We start from the raw sequence: 17565 nt of genomic DNA, 5'->3' as shown, positions 1-17565 counted from the left end.
AGAGTCTTTGACCAAAACCAGAAAAAGAAAAAATGGCTTCCTTCTTCTCTAATGAAATATGATATGAATCCACACAATTAGTCCTTCCAAAAGAAGTTTATGAAATGAAATAGATTTTGCACTACCCCTTAAAAAGTAGGGGTTGACATTTACAATTTCCTTTTCAACTGCTTAATTATGAAATATAAAGCAGACCTTTTCCCGGATAAGAATGGCAGAACATTGTAACAACACTCCCATCATCTTGTGTGGATTCCAAGTGACCGAGTTGGCTCTGCAAAAGAATTACACATTCAGATAGATCAAGGAAACAAAAACTGAACCGGGAGTAGCCACCTTCAATTTCTGCTTTCAGCTGGAAGTGTAGGGAGCTCTGACCAGCTGTTTTCACTCTGGAGGTTATTACTGCCTTAGATGTCTGCTTTCCCAGCTGCACTGTCCAGGAAAGGAATTTTCCTGGATTAATATCACAATGTCGGACTTCTATTTAGTTTATATTATTCATAATACCAGCTACTTAGTGTCAGACTATGCTGATTAGCTAATACTGTAACTTCATCCCCAGAAGACTCCACCTCTAGAAAGAGCATTAACACAACTAACAGAAACAGTTTGACAGGTTGTACCAGTTCAAGGTACTGACTGGAAGGGGCAGAGAACTAAGGGGACAACCTGAAGCAGCAGGAAAATACAGTTCCTCCTTGAAAAGCTGCTGGAAGAGTACAAGGGAAAGCAAAAGACACTCCTAATGCCTATCCACTTTTCCAGTCAGAGCCATATGAGGCCTTTTCTGTATTATCTTGTCAAAACTGCGGATTGTTAAAAGACTATAAAACTTTATAGCACATGCCTACTGTTCTGTATATAAAGTTTAAAACTTTTTACGTGTAAGCACAAATGGAGGCCCAAGATCACTGAATTTACTGGCCAAAGAGATGAGATAGTCTGTAATTTTAACACACTATCCTAGATAGTTTAATGGTAATGCTAAAATATATGTCCCAACTTTACACATCTGCTGACCTCTTCATTCTAGGTCATTAATAACCAAATGTGCCCTTGAGTCACTGTGCTTTCTAGAGGAGGAAAGTCCATAGTTACATATTTCATAGACTTTGCATGTGTTCATACAGTATGTTTCAAGGGAAATTCAGAGAGATTTCCTCTTCTCCTACACGCTGCTCTCAGGGGCACAGCCAGACCCACAGTTCCTCTATGCAGGGCAACACAGTGGCTCCTCGCCCCAGAGTCTGAGGCTCACTCACTAATCCGGCAAAGGGTCTGGATGTGATCCCAGCCTCCGCCTGCACGAGCTTCGACAGCAGCATGCCTCGGCCACGAGAATGGTGCAGCCTGGGCCGCACCTCAGGGGCTCACCACCCCTCTAAAATCTGCGTGGGCAGTGCAGACCAGCAGGTGCATAGCTCAGTTGGTGCCTTTTTAGAAATAAGCTGAAGAAGTCATTTTCTTTTCAAAAACTTAAATGGTAGTTCACAGGGAGCAGGCAAGAAACAGGAATTTATGTAACAGCTCATTTTCTTTTGAGTGAAAGCTACGGTCTCAGTTGAGCGTATTTATTGAATTTCAAAGTTCCAAACAAAAGCAGTCTGAAGTAGTTTTCCCAGGGAACATTTGGTTTATTTTAGCATGAAGACATCATTCTCTGTCCTGCACAGCCAGCCAGCCAGCGGCTATTCTAGCACAGGCAATTCAAGCTCTGTACCCATGGCAGTGTGTATGTCCCTGTTTCTGGGCAGCCCAAGTCCCGCCTGAGTGTTGGCAATAGATCCCAGCTGGGGCCTGTGACAAACAGCTGCGCAGTGTGTATGGGCCTCGTCCAGTGTTTGGAGATCACTGCAGCTGACTAGAAAAGAAAGAACAGCACGCTTCATGGCCTGCTGTTTCCAGTCATTGCTTGAGATTATGGTCTTAATTAGCACCTTTGGGCTGACCTCAGGCCAGAAGAGGTGTGCCAAACCATTTTGACTAAACCTGCATAGGTTAAGGAAAACATTTTTTATTATTGATTCCGTATTAGACATGTTGCCATTGCATGAGTGACTGGCAGGTTGGACTGGGCAGAGGTTAACGTGGTTCTGCTGCCTCAGAGGGAGCACGGCGCCCCACACTGCTCCCCTGCACCAGAAGCGTCCACGTGGTTTTCTTCTTCCTTGGTTTCGGTTCAGTCTTTCTGCACTCCCCAGCCCACACCATTCTTCAGCCTATACTTTTTCTTCATTTACTGTATGAGATGCCCACAATGGGGAAAGCTAGCTTCCCCTAAGGAGGAGCTTTGCTCACTGTTCTCGTTTCGTACCTTTACACAGTGCCCACATTTGGCATGGGTGGCTCAAGGAAGCAATTTAGTAATTTGAGAGTACATGGGTAGAGGTTTTTTCAAATCCTCTTTGCTCCTCCTGGAAGCTGAGATATCTGCAGTGATGGTAAAGGCCCCACGTTTCTGGTTCTTCAACACTTTTCTAATTTTTATTCAGATGGGCAGCCTTTGGGGGCTATCTAGGGAAATGTAGAGGCCAACACACCCGCTGGGTTATGGATATAGCATCTTCTACAGACTAAGGCCTCGTCATCACTGGATATGAGAACATGTGTGCAGAAGGCTACTCATAACACATGAGACCCCTCCTGAAGTTTGAACTGTAAGGGCTGAGGTGAGGGCCATGCTCTCACTCTGTTCTCACTTCCAACATACATGCTTTACCTTTTTAAATGTGGTTCAATTCATTGCTTAATAAAATCTGGCTTCTGGCCTCAGTGGGTAGCTTGGTAACCGAGGTTGTGTGTTTTGGGGCACCTAAATGCACTCTTTTCTGCAGACTGCTCTCTGGCCTCTACAAGAGCTTCCTGCTTGTTTCATACAATCTCCATGTGGCACCAACATTTGGGCCCTTTCACACTGAGATGCAGTGAGCATCTGTGACCCTGTTTCTGGCCTCCCCGTAAGCTTCCTCAGCCCTCTGCCTGGCGCAGTACAACTGTACCAGCTCTGTTTCTATCAGAGTCCTTTTCAGCCCTCTTGGGGATAAAACTTGCCCCTAAAAATTGCTGCTAACTAGTATATGTTCCTCTCTTTGTTGTGTCCATATGCCGGCTTTCATTTACCGAACTTTAATTTTCAGACAGAACATAGGCTTTTTATTTTCTGGAAATGATTGCAGATCTCTTTCAGAAGAGAATCTGCACAAATTCCCACAATGTCATGGCTTCACGTCTGTAGGCCTCCGTTCTCAAACACTTTCTTTGTATTCCTCCTTCCTCACTGCTATTTTCAAAGCCCTACATTTCATAGTTTTTCTAGCCCCTGCACCTTGGTTTTCTCAAATGCGTCTTCACCCATTCACAGACTTGGGGCTTGTTCCAAGCTATGCCTAGAGCAATCTTCCTTTCTTTTTGCCAACCCATATCCTTGTTCCCCTTCAAATCTGCTGAAAACTTACCTTTCACTCAGCTGTACATCTCAGCTGTTTTCTTCTGCATTATTGTTTTAATCTTCCTGGTTTTAACCTCTTCTGTCTGTCTTACTTACGTTTAATTAACTGTTTAAGCTCCTTACTGCAGCAAAGTCATCTTTTCACGCATTTTTGAAGCATCATGTACCCCTATAAAACTGCTTAAATAACAATAATACCAATAAGCAGTATGCAGTACCTTTCTATTCCGTTCAGTTTATGACGATGCTTTCGGGACATCAAAAGTCCACCTCCCCAAGCAGCCTGGAAGAGAGAGAAAAAAGAAAAGACTCACTGTTTTGGTTGGAAAAGCCTAACATATTTTAATTTACTCTGGATCTAATAATAAATGTTTTAATTCAAGATGAAACATGTGAACGAGAATCCTCTTTTGCCTAAATCATAGTACTTTGTTCAGCTACTTACATCTACATGGAGCCAGAGGTTATATTTTTCACATATATCTGCAATCTCCTGTATTGGATCAAAGGCTCCATATACTGTTGTGCCTGCAGTTGCGTTTACATAAAGAGGAATATATCCCTACAATATAAATAAAAATATTAATTAAATACAAAATCTAACCTAGTTCAGAAAAAGATGTGAAAATCACTTTAGAAATGTTCCTGTCCCATTTTCCCATCTTAAAATGTTTTGCTTCCCGTGTGAAAGACACACACAAGAAACAGTAGAAACTAACAAACTGGATACAGGGTAGGAACAAACTGGCTGTGTTCATCCTACTGTAACCTCACAAAATTAGCTAATCAGAAGATAAAATAGCATTTTGTCTAATCTCTTTCAGTTAGGAGATTCAAATGTTCCAGTAACAAACTAACAATAGTCAAGTAAAGCTAAGAGACTTTTATAACAGTATAGAGGCAAATTAATTGAATATGATTTGTAAATTGTGATTCAAAGATCTAAAATTGTTCCATTTGACTTTATCTACCATAAAGAGAACAAAGCAGAACAAAACAATCCAAAACAAAAGCAATAAATGTGGAACTATCAGATCAAAGCAAGTCAATTTTGAATTAGATGAAATAAATGTGAACTGCAACTTTAAGGAACGACCAAATGTAAAGAAGTTTAAAAAAAATCTTAATTGCTCTAACTTTAGTAGCTCTATACAACATTAACAGATTTTTCATTACATTGATTCCAAAAATAATGATGAATGCCTCAAATAAAAAAACATTAACTTACTGACTATAATTACTAATCCTGCAAACTGCCACTTGAATTCTACGGGAATTTTTAAGGCTAACCTCAACTTGAGTTTTCAATAGTTTTTACTAAACTTTAAAGTTTGACTAAAATCAGTTTCAGTTTTACATTTTAAGGATCTTTCTCCCAAACAGAAAGTTTATCCCCAATATTCCAAAACAGAAATTTCCAGATACTTCAGATATTTCCAATAGATATTTCCAATCTAACAGATATTTCCAATATTCCTGAACAGAGAGCTATAAAAGAAAAAGAAATCAGAAAATACAGATGTGGGACAAGAGTTTAAAAATATAGGGTATTTAGAGAGTAAATGGAAACCTTAGCAAGATATAAAGATGATTCCCTAAAAAATACATTAATGTATAATTAAGCAGATGAAAATATTATTATAACATTCTTGATTAATGTTAACCCTCAGCCTTCAAAGGGAGAGATAACACATTTTATTAACACAAGGATTAAAGCACTAATTTTTAGAAACACAAACCTACCTTTTGCTTTGCTTCTAAAATTTTGGCCTCCAAATCAGCTGGTATTATTTTGCCTCTGTAATTATTGCAGAAACAGAAAGACAAAGAAAATTAAAGACTGCTCATAGAAATACTAGCTACAGTTGAAATAATTTAATAGGATTTTCTCAACAGGCCATTAGCAACTTGACACCCTGTACTGAACCAGTCTTTAAGCACAATAAAACAAATTTAACAGATGAACACATTTAATATATCAAAACCTACCTTTCATTGCATTTTATCAAAATCACATTGTCTGTTCCAAATCCAAGTGCAGCTCCAGCTTTCTTTATTGAGTAGTGACTCTGCAGCAAAACATATGCATGTTTAGTAGCAGAGCACTCATTTAACGGTGAAACATCTTCAAAATATGTATCAAAAAATTAACAATTAGCAGTATATTAAGCTCACATGTTCCGAGGTAAAGAGAACCAGTTTAGGGACTGCAGCCATGCCTTTGGTTTTGACTTCAGGGAAATGCTTGTAGCGTGCAGCCATTATGCTGTACATATTGGAGATAGCTCCTCCTGTGAATGAATGAATAATAAATAGTGATTATGAGAAAAAATGCATATCAGACCAAAGACAAACAAGTCTCTTTTGTATTACGCAGTGAAAGTGGCAGTGAACTATGAAAGAATAAATCTCTGAAATGCATGGTTACCCGTCTAAACAGGATAGGGACAGATCTTCTGGAAGGTCATACTGAGAGTCAGAATTTCCTATCTATTGTCTCTTCCAATTGCTAATATTTTTGTAACACAGTCCTAAAGGCATCCATTTTCATTATGCTGCCTCTGCATGACAGCTTCTTCCTGGCAAGAATAGCAGAAACTTATCAAATTGACTGGGACTGAAGAAATGTCATGTGCTGGTTGGATTTATCCCATCTTATCACAGATGTAGAGATGGATGTCTAAAAGGTAGATTTCTACATCTGAGCTAGTTATCCTAAGCTCCCTTTGTAGTCAGTTAACAGGAAAAGGTACTTTGTAGGCTATGATTCAGCCAACCTATTTTTGATATTTATTTTTGAAGAAGATTAATTGAGGGAAAGCATCTATTTCTCTTGATTTACTTACAAAAAGATCCCAGGAAAACTAGCTCAGCTGTACAATGCAGACATCAAGATTTAATAAGATTAACCTCATCCATAAAGTCTAAGAGAACTTTTTCCTCCAATATTTCTTCACCAACAAGAACACTGGGAAAGATCTTCCATATTTTTCTTGCAGATGGGACTAGCAATTAAGTAAGTGTGCATTCATGGATTTTAGGCTGATTATTCCAAAAGGAGGTAGAATTTGTCCTTCATCCTCTGAAATAGCATGTTTCACACCCACAAACCCAGAAATCTGGAGCTCTGTTAGGTGCCCATGTTGTCCACACACAGGCCCTAGGGCTTCCGCGTGGTATCTCAGTCTTTTCTGCCACTGCTGACAGCCCTTACATTGCCTTCATGGGGTGACACTTTGGCCTGCTCTTCAAAATCATACTTTGGAAACTCAATCAGATTTCTGGGAAAATGATGCCAGGGGAAGTGACCAACAGCCAGTCGCACTTTACCCGACTGTGTGTCCAAATCCTCATCAACCATCAAAGAAGTCAATATGTGATTCTCAAGAGCCGTTGGTCAGCAGGACTTGTGGTTGCTCAGCACCTCCAGGAATGAGGCATAAGAATAAGGCTATTTAAATGCCTGACTATGTACCAGAACACAAAATCAAGTTTAAAAATGTTGGACAGGTTTCTGTACAGACACGATACATAGCCATACCAAAAAATAAAGATCATTTTCTTCAACTTTTTGTGCTATGTTTGAACAAAATATATACTTCAGGTGGGAAATTCCTATCTCTAAAATTCTGACATGTCATTTTGTGTTGCAGATATTTCATGAAGAATGTGGGCATTCAGCCAAGGCTTATGTTTATTTTTACTTCTGAAGTTTTGGTCAAACCACCAAGAGTGAAGTGCAACCCACCAGGTGAGAATATTCCGTCACCATCTTTATTTGACCACCCAATAATCTCTCTCATCTTTCGAAGTGTTATTTGCTCCATGAGGACAAAAACAGGGGCAATTTCATAGGTAAACCTGCATGGATAAAACAACAATAAAGAATTAAATACAAATTCCAAAACACACAATGAATTCCTAGTCTGTGATTCTTGGTGAAAATGCTTAAGATTCCTAAAAATTTTCCCATAAATTGAGGGTCTGATATTGCAATCTTCACTCAAGCAAAAAGTCCTCAGGAAAACAATGTTGGCACTATTGGTCAATAAAGACTACAACATCCCCTCCTTAGTAACTTTTCTATACAGCCCACATGAGACTTGTGCTCACCATCATAGCACTGGTCATTGTTATGCAAAATTGGACTGTAACATGTTTGTTTGCCAGAGTGCCAATTTCACACTTCTGGAATAACATATTGCCAAAACCTTATGAAAACAGTGAATTTCACCCAGCTAACCTCAAGCAAAATTAGAGATATTGAGCTAGGGTTCAAAGTCTAAATACAATTAATTATGTGGATTTATTCTGTTCATCTCCAAGGACAACTTATTTCTACAATACCATATGATCAATAACTGTCAAGAGTAATTATAAATGATGAATTTCTAATTACCAATTACAAAAAACAAGACAGCAGTCAACTATTGTATCCACTTAATGAAGGCAAACACATTGCATGGTCTAATATGCCATGATGTCACGGACAGATATATGGATGGAAAGTGACAGCCATAAAACCATTTTTGGTGATCAAGGTACATGGATAAATTGCTACTGCTGTAAATAAGCTCTGCTTGCTGTATTAAAAAAATTTTTTTTTGAAACAGAAAGAAACTAAGCAATCACCCTGGGATTTCTGAAGGGATTTGCAAGAATAAGACACCCAAACACTTTGGATCTGACTGATTCTTTACGTCTTTCATTTGAATAATCTGGCTAAAATCTATGTGCTGTCTCTCTACTAATACTAAAATGACATTTTGAGAATAGCTATGGCAAAATTTAAGGAGATAAATTGTCTGAAGAAGGTAACGCGGCTGAAAGATTGTCTTCTATTTATATCTACACTGGTTAGTCTAAAATAAATTATTAGCTTTTTCTATAAACCTTGCCTATGTCCTTAGTCCGTCACAGATACGATACCACTATTTTTAAAACATTTAAGATTCAATAATATTTTTTTCTAATTGTTGCTATTTATAGTTTTGAAACACCAAAATACTATTTATTTTGCTTTTATCATGATGAGAACTGTCAGAGACAGACATATGAACAGTGATCTGGAATTCAGATGTCGACAAAAATTACAGAAAGACAAAATTAATAAACCAGTTGGTGTCTGGTTTCTCAGTTCCAAATCTTTTCAGTAGCAAAATCATAGTAGTAGATTGTTTTCTTTTTCCCCCGCACTGCAAGTCTAGGATATTTTCCAGCCTTTATTCAGGCAGAATGACCAACTGAAGTCAATAGAAACTCAGCACCACATAAACCACTGTAACCCAGTACAGACATGTTTAAGTCAATATGATTTTTTACATCAGTTTAAATGCATTTTGAATTTTGTCCTGAGGACATACATGCTGATGCCTACATACTTCCTGGAAGATTCAGAGGCTTGTATGAAAAGCATATAGCTTTCGGCAAGTTTTTAAAAAATATATATTTAAAATAAAATGTCAAGCGTTCACAGAGGAAATGTTGAATATACTTAAAATCAAATAAAATGCTTATTTATTTTATTACGTAATTATTTTCTGAGTCTCCAAAGACTCACAATCCAATAAAGGAAGATTGTGGATGATTACAAATGATAGGGCCAGTGCAGCTATGTTAGATGAAGGCTATGGTTTTCCAAATAGCATTTTGGTGAAGACCACTCCAAATTATTTGTTTTAAACTTAAATGATTTTGAAAACATCAGTAAAACATAGAAAATGCATTTGGTATGACAGAAATTCTCCTACTTCAGAACCAATCTCCTGATGAAAAGTCCTGACTAGGTTTTCCATACAGTTATAACCTTTATAAGTACTTCTAAGAATTAACTAAAGCGGACACAAGCCTCATCTCTTTACTAACAGAATATATGAATGGGGTTTTTGGTGGTGCCCAGGGCTGGCTTAATTTTGCTCTCACCTAAAGGCAGTAGCATTTTTAGCAGGACAAATCATTTTATCTCCTTGTTCTCCTGTTTGCCAGTATGTAAAAGGAACAAACATAAAGCACTTTACAGAATTTGTACATGTTATGTTTACATGAGCCTAAATACATAATACTGATACTATCAGTATAATTTTCTCATGTGGGCTAACAGGGGCATAGAGAGGATTTCCGGATGATGCTATCCCTTTCTAACCTCCGCTGGCTGCTGCCTGCCCAGTGTGAGCGCCTCACGCTACAGATCCCTGGAGCTGGTTGAACGGCAGCTGAAAATTCCCCTGAATGTCCTAGGCCAGTGATTGAGCTGTGAATGCCACAGAGATACATTATTTCTAAGCCTATATAGGAAGCTTATTATATTTAATTTGACATATTTACCTGGCATTTAAACAACATTTCATAATGACAATTTAGAATATTAAGAGCCACCAATGTTTTGATCACTCAAAACTCATTTGGGAAAAAAAATGCTTATTTTTTTAATTGTTCACCAATATTTCAAGTATTGTTTATATGTATAAACGAAAAATGGCAAATGGAAAACAAACTCCTTATCACAGTCTAGTGCTACTGTCACATTACATGCTTGTCTAGCAGGTTAGAACGATTTCTAGATAAAGGTCAGAACCTGCTCTTCTGAGCTGAAGCACTGCTCAAAACAAATAATACATTCCCCAGAACACAAAGAGTTGATCTGGCTATTTAAAATAACCTTCTCTGTCAGTTCTTTGAATCATATTTTGTAAACATCTTGCTTTAACTGTATTTCTAATTACTGTGTTATTTTAAAACATATCGTATTGACCTTGGTTTGCTTGGGGCGGGGGAGCAGGAAGAGAGCAATATATTATTTTCCACTTGGTAAACTCCATACAAAAAAATAGACACTGAAATTTCATGCTTGCAGAAAACTATTTTCAACATATGTTCTTGCTTTAAGTATAAATGCTCCAGACACTTTACAGAAGTAGCTATTTAACAATATACTCTTAAAACCAATCAAAGAAAAGTAAAGCAATCTCATAAAGAAAGAATTACTCTTTTGGAATTGAATAAGTGAGTCTCATGTTCTTAATAATGACGGCAATACTTCCAAGATTATCATATTCTCCCTCAGAGCCAAATTCTATTTTGCCTTATCCTATTTGTGCAATTTCCCTGATCGCAAAAGGAAAGGATAGCTAAGATGTTAGGCAAAGGAAATGTGGCTTACAAAAAGTGGCAGTCTGGATCTGCAGCATTGGAGTATGCTTTCCTCACAGATGGAAACAATATTTAAGCAAAGTTTTCCTTTAGAAATGTAATGAGATTTGTTTTCACCTTTAATTGTGATGTTGCAAAAAATAATTAAGAAGACAATTATTGCAAAGAGCAGGATGTTTTTGGCTGGAACACCTAATGTAGTTTTCTTTATCGCTAATGTCACAAAACAGGCACAGCTTGTAATCTACATAGAGTTGCTAATACTCGGCTATATTTAATGAACCATTTACTCATGGAAGCACCAGTAAAAATTGTGTTCATTTTTCAATTTGCAGATGCATTTCTTGTGTTCTGCCAATTAGCAACATTGAATCTACATTCCCAAACTCTAGATAGCTTTAGATGAAAAGAATAGAGTTAAAACATCCAATATAGGGCTTAAACTGAAGGCAGTCTTTGTCACCTGCTAAGTATTTGGAGTCCCAGCACATTTTGGAACATATACAAATCAGTATACAAATAAAAACTGCCTAAGATTTGGGTTTTTTCCTGAATTATACTCTTTGTTGCAAAAGTTCAAATTTACACTTAATTGTAATTTTAATTAATTTTTGAGGTCAAGAAAAATAAGCAAATGTTTTCTTTTTGATATGTTTTGATACTTTCTTTAACTCAAAACTTTAACAGATCTTAGATTGGGTAATTCCTTCATTACCATCAAACTAATTTTCAGTGTTACATTTTAAATCCTTTTGAAGTCACCCAGAAACAACAACTTTGCCAGAAGATGAACAGGAGAAGAGGAGGCCCCAAGCCCATTACCTTTGAAGTCAATAGGAGGAAAGACAACATAAAGTTTTAACATAAAGTTTTAAATATTTTGTACGCTGGTGTTAACAAATGGATAGCTGCAGAATTACTCAGTCTAAAGACAAATCTTAAAAAAAAAACTGGAAAAGATGAGTACTGGTCCAAGAGAAGAGAAAACATTTCATATTATTATATTAGAATGAACATGTTTCACTTACCATGTGCTCCAGGATATTTGCATTTGTGTATGTTAGTGACGTAAAAATTCCTTGTAAGAACTGTTCAGCTTTATATAACTATTTCACTGTCGCATTAAGCGAGAAAAAATATGAGATGCTTTTATTGAAGAGACTTTCAGAAATCAGATTTAAAGAAGAAAATAATAGATGTCTACCACAATAGCTGCAACCCCTCTAAATACCAATGGCCGGCGCGGACAAGGGGACGCTGCTTACATGTTCGTGTTGGCAGTCGACGTCAGCCACTCGCCAGCCAAGCCGATGATGTCCAGTCCCGTGGAGAGCTGGTTGAAGAAGCGGGGATGACCTGGAAGGGTGGTGGAGAGCGGCTCAGAACAGCTTCACCGCTGACTCTCGGGCTGCAGCTTCAGCCCATCCAGCTGTTCTGACACAAACCATCGCACCCAGCGACCTGCTTTCGGCAACGTTTTCAGAGCAATTCCTCTCTATGTGGAGACCCTTCATGAAAGTCTCGCTACAAACCGGAAAACCCACTTTGGCTGGAGCAGCCACAGGCTGTGGCAGGTGTCTCAGCCAAGCCCGGGCACTCAGGGCCGGAGGCCTCAGCTCCTTCGCCGTCTCCAGGGCCAGCACAGAGGGCCGCGCCACGCTGCACTGCGCTGCGCTGCACTGCGTGGGGCCTCGCAAGGCACCGTGCTCAGGAGCAAGACCTACAGGTTTGGGCTACCTTTGCATTTGAAGGGGAAAAGCGAGGAAGGCTCATTGGCTTGCAGTTGACCATATGGGTGAGGAGGGCCACGACAAGCACACTGGCATAGTGAGCCGCACAGCTGTGCAGCCCACTGCTCACCAGGCCTCGGCGGCAAGCGGGGCTGGGGCCGGCATGGCCCACAGAGGAGGCTGGCAAGGACAGAGGGACACGTGGAGAGGAGGGACAGGCCACTCCGGGCCCTGGACCCTGCTGGGCCCCACTGAGCGCTGCCGCACAGCTGGGCCACGGCCCCACTGGGCTTTCCACAGCCCTGGAGCAGCCGGGGAGCAGAGCTCTTTGCCAGCTTCCAGCCGCCCAGGTGTGACGGAAAAGCGCGCAGCGGGGCCGGCCGTGTTTGCTTTCCAGCAGTTCTCCAGTGCGGGGCTGGGCAGGTGCTAATGCCCAGCAATATTACCACGGTGCAGCTTAGCAAGTCTCCCCATTGCCATGACATCCCCCATGTTTGGGGGGATTATTTTGACAGATGTCTCTCTGGTCTCCTGGCGCTGCCGGCGAGCACCTGGATTTCCTGGGGCTGGGCTGCGCAGCCATCCTGCCTAGCCTTGATGGGAGCTTTGCCTGGAGAGAGCCATGACCCCTCGGGCCCGGGGGAGCTAGGGCAGCCTTCGCAACACCTCCGCTGCGCGCTGGGTCGCCGCACGGTCCCAGCAGCTCTTTTTGAAGCTTACGCAGGTACCGAGCGCGCATCTGACCTGTGTGCCTGCGGGTCCCGGGGGACAGCTACTGCCGGCCCCGGGAAGAAGCAGGGGCGCGGGGGACGCGCTGGCTGAACACCGCGGTGCAGCCGCACCTCCCTCCCGGAGGCTCCGCCCGCAGCACCGCCGCCCGGGGCTCGCAAGGGCCCCGCTCCGCTGCCGCCCCGGGGCGAACCAGCCGGCGGGCTCGGCGGCTGCCCGGAGCGCGCCAGCACGGGCAGGAGCTGCCGGGCGCGGGCGCGGCCGCCTGTGCCGCAAGGAGCCGGGCGGGCGGCGCTGCGGGCTGCGGGCTGAGACCCCCCGGGCGCCTTTATGGACGGCTCCTCGGTTTCAGGCTCTTCTCCATTAAGCGTCTGGCGAACAGAAGGAAGAAAAACTGCAAATTCGGTGTCGTTTACGCCCTCGTTTACCTAATGATACTGCTCCCCGGAGATGCACACCGCTCGCATTTCATCAAGCGAAGGAGATTACGGCTTGCAAACCTGTGCCGGGCTCTGCCAGCAGCACCGAGCCCTGCGAGGCAGCATCAGCGCCCGGCGCTTCCCGGCGCCCGGAGCAGCCCGGAGCGGAGCCCCCGGGGGCGGCGGCGAGGCTGCGGGTGCCGCTGGCGGCTCCCCCCGGCCCGCGGCTCTCGGAGCGGCGGGGGGACCTACCTGTCCTCACGCCGTACTTGAGCGTGTCCCGGCAGTCCACCAGGATCTGCTCCAGGGACTCGGGGTTGTCCGAGAGCTCCAGGTTGAAGCCCTCCATGCCCTCCAGGAGCTGGTGCGGGTGGTGGAAGTCCAGCACCTTGGTGGACCTGTCAAACGTCTTCCTCACGTAGTTGAGGAGGATGTCGACGACCTCCAGCAGGAACTGCATGGTCTGCTCCTCGCCGTTCTTGGCGGGCAGCAAATCTGCGGGCAAAACCGAGCCGTCAGCGGCTGCTGGGACGCGAGGCGCAGCGGGAGCAGCCCCGGCGGGACCGGCCGCGGGCAACCTCGGCAGAAGGCCCCAAGCCCCGCAGCTGCCCGTCTCCTGCCGCGCTGCCTCTCCTCCCCGAGACGGGCTGATTTCTCTTCCCCACCCTCCTCGTCCATGGCCCCCCATACTAGCAATCCGGTTTCATTGCTAATTTACTAAGAAGAAAATAAAACACAAAATTATTCTCCTTCTAGAGGCTAGATCTCGAGCGACCCCAGAGGAGCTGCTGGAGCTGGGTTGGAGAGGGTTAGCCCAAAGCACGTAAAATTTTTAAGACTTGTCAGCATCTTCGGTGCGGCTCTCAACAAACATGCACACACAGTTTCCTTAAAAAGCAACCAAGCAAAAGCAAGGTCTGAGCGTGGCTGCCTTTCCAAGGGAAGCGAAGGCAGGCCACGCTGAGGGATGTGCCTGAGACGGAGCGAGCAGCAGCTGTAAAGTGCGCTTACCTCTGGCATACAGATTGGAGAAGTCCGTCTCGGTCCGCCTGAACCTGGCGTCCCTCTCGCTGTTCTCGCAGGCCAGCAGGCTCTTGGAGGACTGCCTTTCCTTCAGAGAGCTCACGATGCGCCCCTTGTCTTCCAGGCTGTTGGTCCTCTGCAGGAACCCTACATTGTTATTGCAAGGAGCACAGGTCAGGGTTTTCTCACTTCCCAGCATGTTTTGAAATGTCTACAGCAGCTCTCTAGACAACAGTGCAAAGTGGTGTTTGCTCTGGATTTAGCTAATGAGGTCAGGAATAAGAGTATTTATGGAGATTATTTGCCTCCAGGAGGGAGAGCTCAAAATGGCATCAACTGCAAAAACCCAGCCATGCAAAAAACAAATTTTCGTCATTTAGTGCAGTGGTAAATTCTTATTAAGTCGATCAGACAGATTCCACTTCAGTAATCAGCCACTGGAAGAGAGTTCAGGATAAGTCAATGCTATTTCAGCCTGCAGGCGAAGTTTATGGACCTAGCAGACAGGGGCAATGATGTATGATTAAAATCAGGGCCACTTTCGCTTCTCTCTGGTGCTGTCGCACACAACAGGCGTGAGAACCACCAGCCGCTCCGGAGCGTCCCTCTTCGGTGCTCTGAAGGCAGCGGTAGCACTCATCAGAGCCACCTGCCTCTTACCGGGGGGCCGCTGTAGGTGCCAGCACGCCTCCGGGAGGGGCTGGGTCTCCTCCCGAGGAGACGCTCGGGTGCTGACACCGCTGCTCGCCCGGCGCCCGCGGGGACCCCGCCCTTGCCGCGCCGCAGCGCCAGCGCAGAAGACCCGACGCGACGCGACCCGAGGCGACCGCACGTGCCTAGCGGCGGCGCCAGGCCCACCCGCGCCGCGAATTGCGGCGGTGGGCGCCACGCGGGGCCCCCGACGGGTAACGAGGGCGTCTGCTTTAACAAGGCGGAGGTGACAATTATTGTTCATTAAATCGGCGCCCGCTAAACCACAGGTAGCGTTCGCCTTTCGCTCCGAACAAAGGTAACGGATTTTGATCTCCCAGCCTGCACCGACCAGGCTTTGCTGCTTGGGCGAGGCGGTGCCACAGAACCGGCCTCGGTTTGCCCGGAGCACCGGCCTCCGAAACGGCGCGGCCGGGGGGCCCCGTTCCCCGGGGCCGGACACAGCCGGGCCAACGCCGCCACGTGCCGAGGGCGCCTCTCCCGGACGGGCCCGTACGCTTCGCTGCTGCTGTTGCTTCGTCGAATCCGCACCAGCAGCGGATAAACGCGGGTCTCGCCGTGGCTGGGGATGTCCGCTCCGAGGAAGACCGGGAGCGAGGGAAGCCAGCGCTGCACCCGGGCCGTGGCGGCAGGGCCTGGCCCCGCGCCCGCGGCGCAGCGGGCGGAGAGCGGCCGGCAAGGCGGCCCCCGCGCAGCAGCCCCTCCTGCGTCGGCCGAGGCCCCGCTCGGGTTCCCGGGGGGGGCCGGGCAGGGTGGTCGAGCCCGCCGGGGCTCCTCGGCGCGCCCGCCTCGCTTTGCCCTTCCGTAATGACAACGTCCTACCAAGCGATTTTCCCCTGTGGCGCTTCCAGGAACACGAGTTGCCAAACCAGCAGCTTGATTTAAGTGACTCTCTCCTCTTGCGCAAATTAGGAGTAGCTATTCAGGTCTGGTGAAATATTTTACTTTCGTTGTAATTGCTTTTAACGGCCCTTGCAGTGAATTACCGGCTCCGCCTGGCGAGCGCCGTTTGCCTGCCCGATAGGGCGGCAGCCGACACCGGAGTGCGGCGGCCCGGACGCCCGTCCCGCAGCGACCCCCGCTCCCCGGGGCTCCGCTTCGCTTTTTTCCCCTCCTCGTCGTTCCCCCGGGCTCTCGGGGGCGATAGTCAGCGGGAAAAGTTACGCGACAGAGATGAGCACAGGCGGCACTTGCTGCGAGCGCCGCGACCCCGCCGCGCGGCTCTGGTCCCCGCGGGCGGGCGAGCCGACACGTCCCCGCGGGGGCAGAGGCCGGCCGCATCCTGGCTCTGCGGTGTGCTCCCTCGGCGGTGGCTCCTTGTCCCGACGAGGCCCCCGGGCTGCGGGAAGCGCGGTAGGCTTTGCTCGGGGGCCCCTTCCACGCCCCGGGGAAAGCGCACGGCTGTGCCAAAACTTGCAGCTGTGTCCTCTGCGGACACCTAGCATGAGAACAGCGCAGGAGAGCCAGCAAGTAGCGGAGCACGAATAGGGTCCAGGCTGCCGGTCGCGCAGCGAGGGGGAGCGCGGCCTTTCCCAGCAGTAGCGTCCCCCAGGTGTTGCGCTGCAAGGTATTTTCATCGATTTGCATTAAAAGACACAGAGCTCTAAAAGCAGAGCGATACCAGAACGGTGAAGGAGTTCCTCTGTCCCCAGCGCGACCGCAAATCCAGCGCTAGGAGAGGCAGCATTTGCACATCAGGGGACCAACAGACTTAACACGAGGAAGGTGTGTAAACCGTCTCCCGCTTCGCGGCCCTCCCGGAGCCCAGCTCGCCCGCCTCGCGGGCAGGCACGGAGCCCGGGCCCGGGCTCTCCTCGCGGGTCGGTGCACGTCGGCGCGGCTGCAGGAGCCCCGGCAGCGGCGGGGGGTGCTCGACGGGCGCCGGCGGGACTTCGCCGCACAAACCCCGCGGCGGGGGGGAGAGCCGAGGTTCTGCCTCACGCGGGTGCGTTTGGAAACTGAGGCACCCGCGCCGCTTCGCTGCGACGGGCGTTCCCGCGGTGCCGGGTGTCGGCGGAATCGGGCCCAGCAGCGAGGACAACTGCCGTGGTCGGAGCGAAAGGCGTAGCCTGCAGCTCCAGGCACGGAGGCAAGTCCGCCCATGCTTCGCAGCCGTGACAGTTCATTCGGCCGCTTTAAAATGTGCTTTTTGTAAGTGGGGCGCGCAGCCACGGCGGGTGCGCGGGCTGGGCAGCGGCAGTGCTCTTCTCAGGCGGCAGCTTTCGGCCGGAGGAGAAAGTGGCTAATCCTTAAATCGGCCAGTTGTTTGGGAAGAAATGACACATAAATCTTGGCTAGGTAATTACTGAAGGTATCAACCACACAATATACAAAAACTGGCGGAAGAACAAAC

At 46.1% G+C, this 17565-nt stretch overlaps 1 protein-coding gene across 1 annotated transcript in view; it reads right to left on the bottom strand.

The window, feature by feature from the left end:
* GAD1 (glutamate decarboxylase 1) overlaps positions 1-17565 on the bottom strand; it is a 33466-nt gene that overhangs the window by 10240 nt on the left and 5661 nt on the right. The window contains exons 4-13 of the mRNA XM_064514932.1: positions 14490-14648; positions 13731-13973; positions 11866-11956; positions 7200-7312; positions 5627-5742; positions 5441-5520; positions 5195-5249; positions 3897-4013; positions 3670-3734; positions 196-274 (exon numbers count right to left, since the gene is read on the bottom strand). Of these exons, the coding sequence (XP_064371002.1) occupies positions 196-274; positions 3670-3734; positions 3897-4013; positions 5195-5249; positions 5441-5520; positions 5627-5742; positions 7200-7312; positions 11866-11956; positions 13731-13973; positions 14490-14648 (1118 nt within the window). The remainder of the gene's footprint in view (positions 1-195; positions 275-3669; positions 3735-3896; positions 4014-5194; positions 5250-5440; positions 5521-5626; positions 5743-7199; positions 7313-11865; positions 11957-13730; positions 13974-14489; positions 14649-17565) is intronic.

The sequence above is a fragment of the Dromaius novaehollandiae genome, chromosome 7 (genome assembly GCF_036370855.1).
Source record: "Dromaius novaehollandiae isolate bDroNov1 chromosome 7, bDroNov1.hap1, whole genome shotgun sequence".
NCBI classification, from domain to species: Eukaryota; Metazoa; Chordata; class Aves; order Casuariiformes; family Dromaiidae; genus Dromaius; species Dromaius novaehollandiae.
The sequence above is the reverse complement of the archived record's forward strand: the minus strand, read 5'-3'. Positions and strand labels throughout refer to the sequence as shown.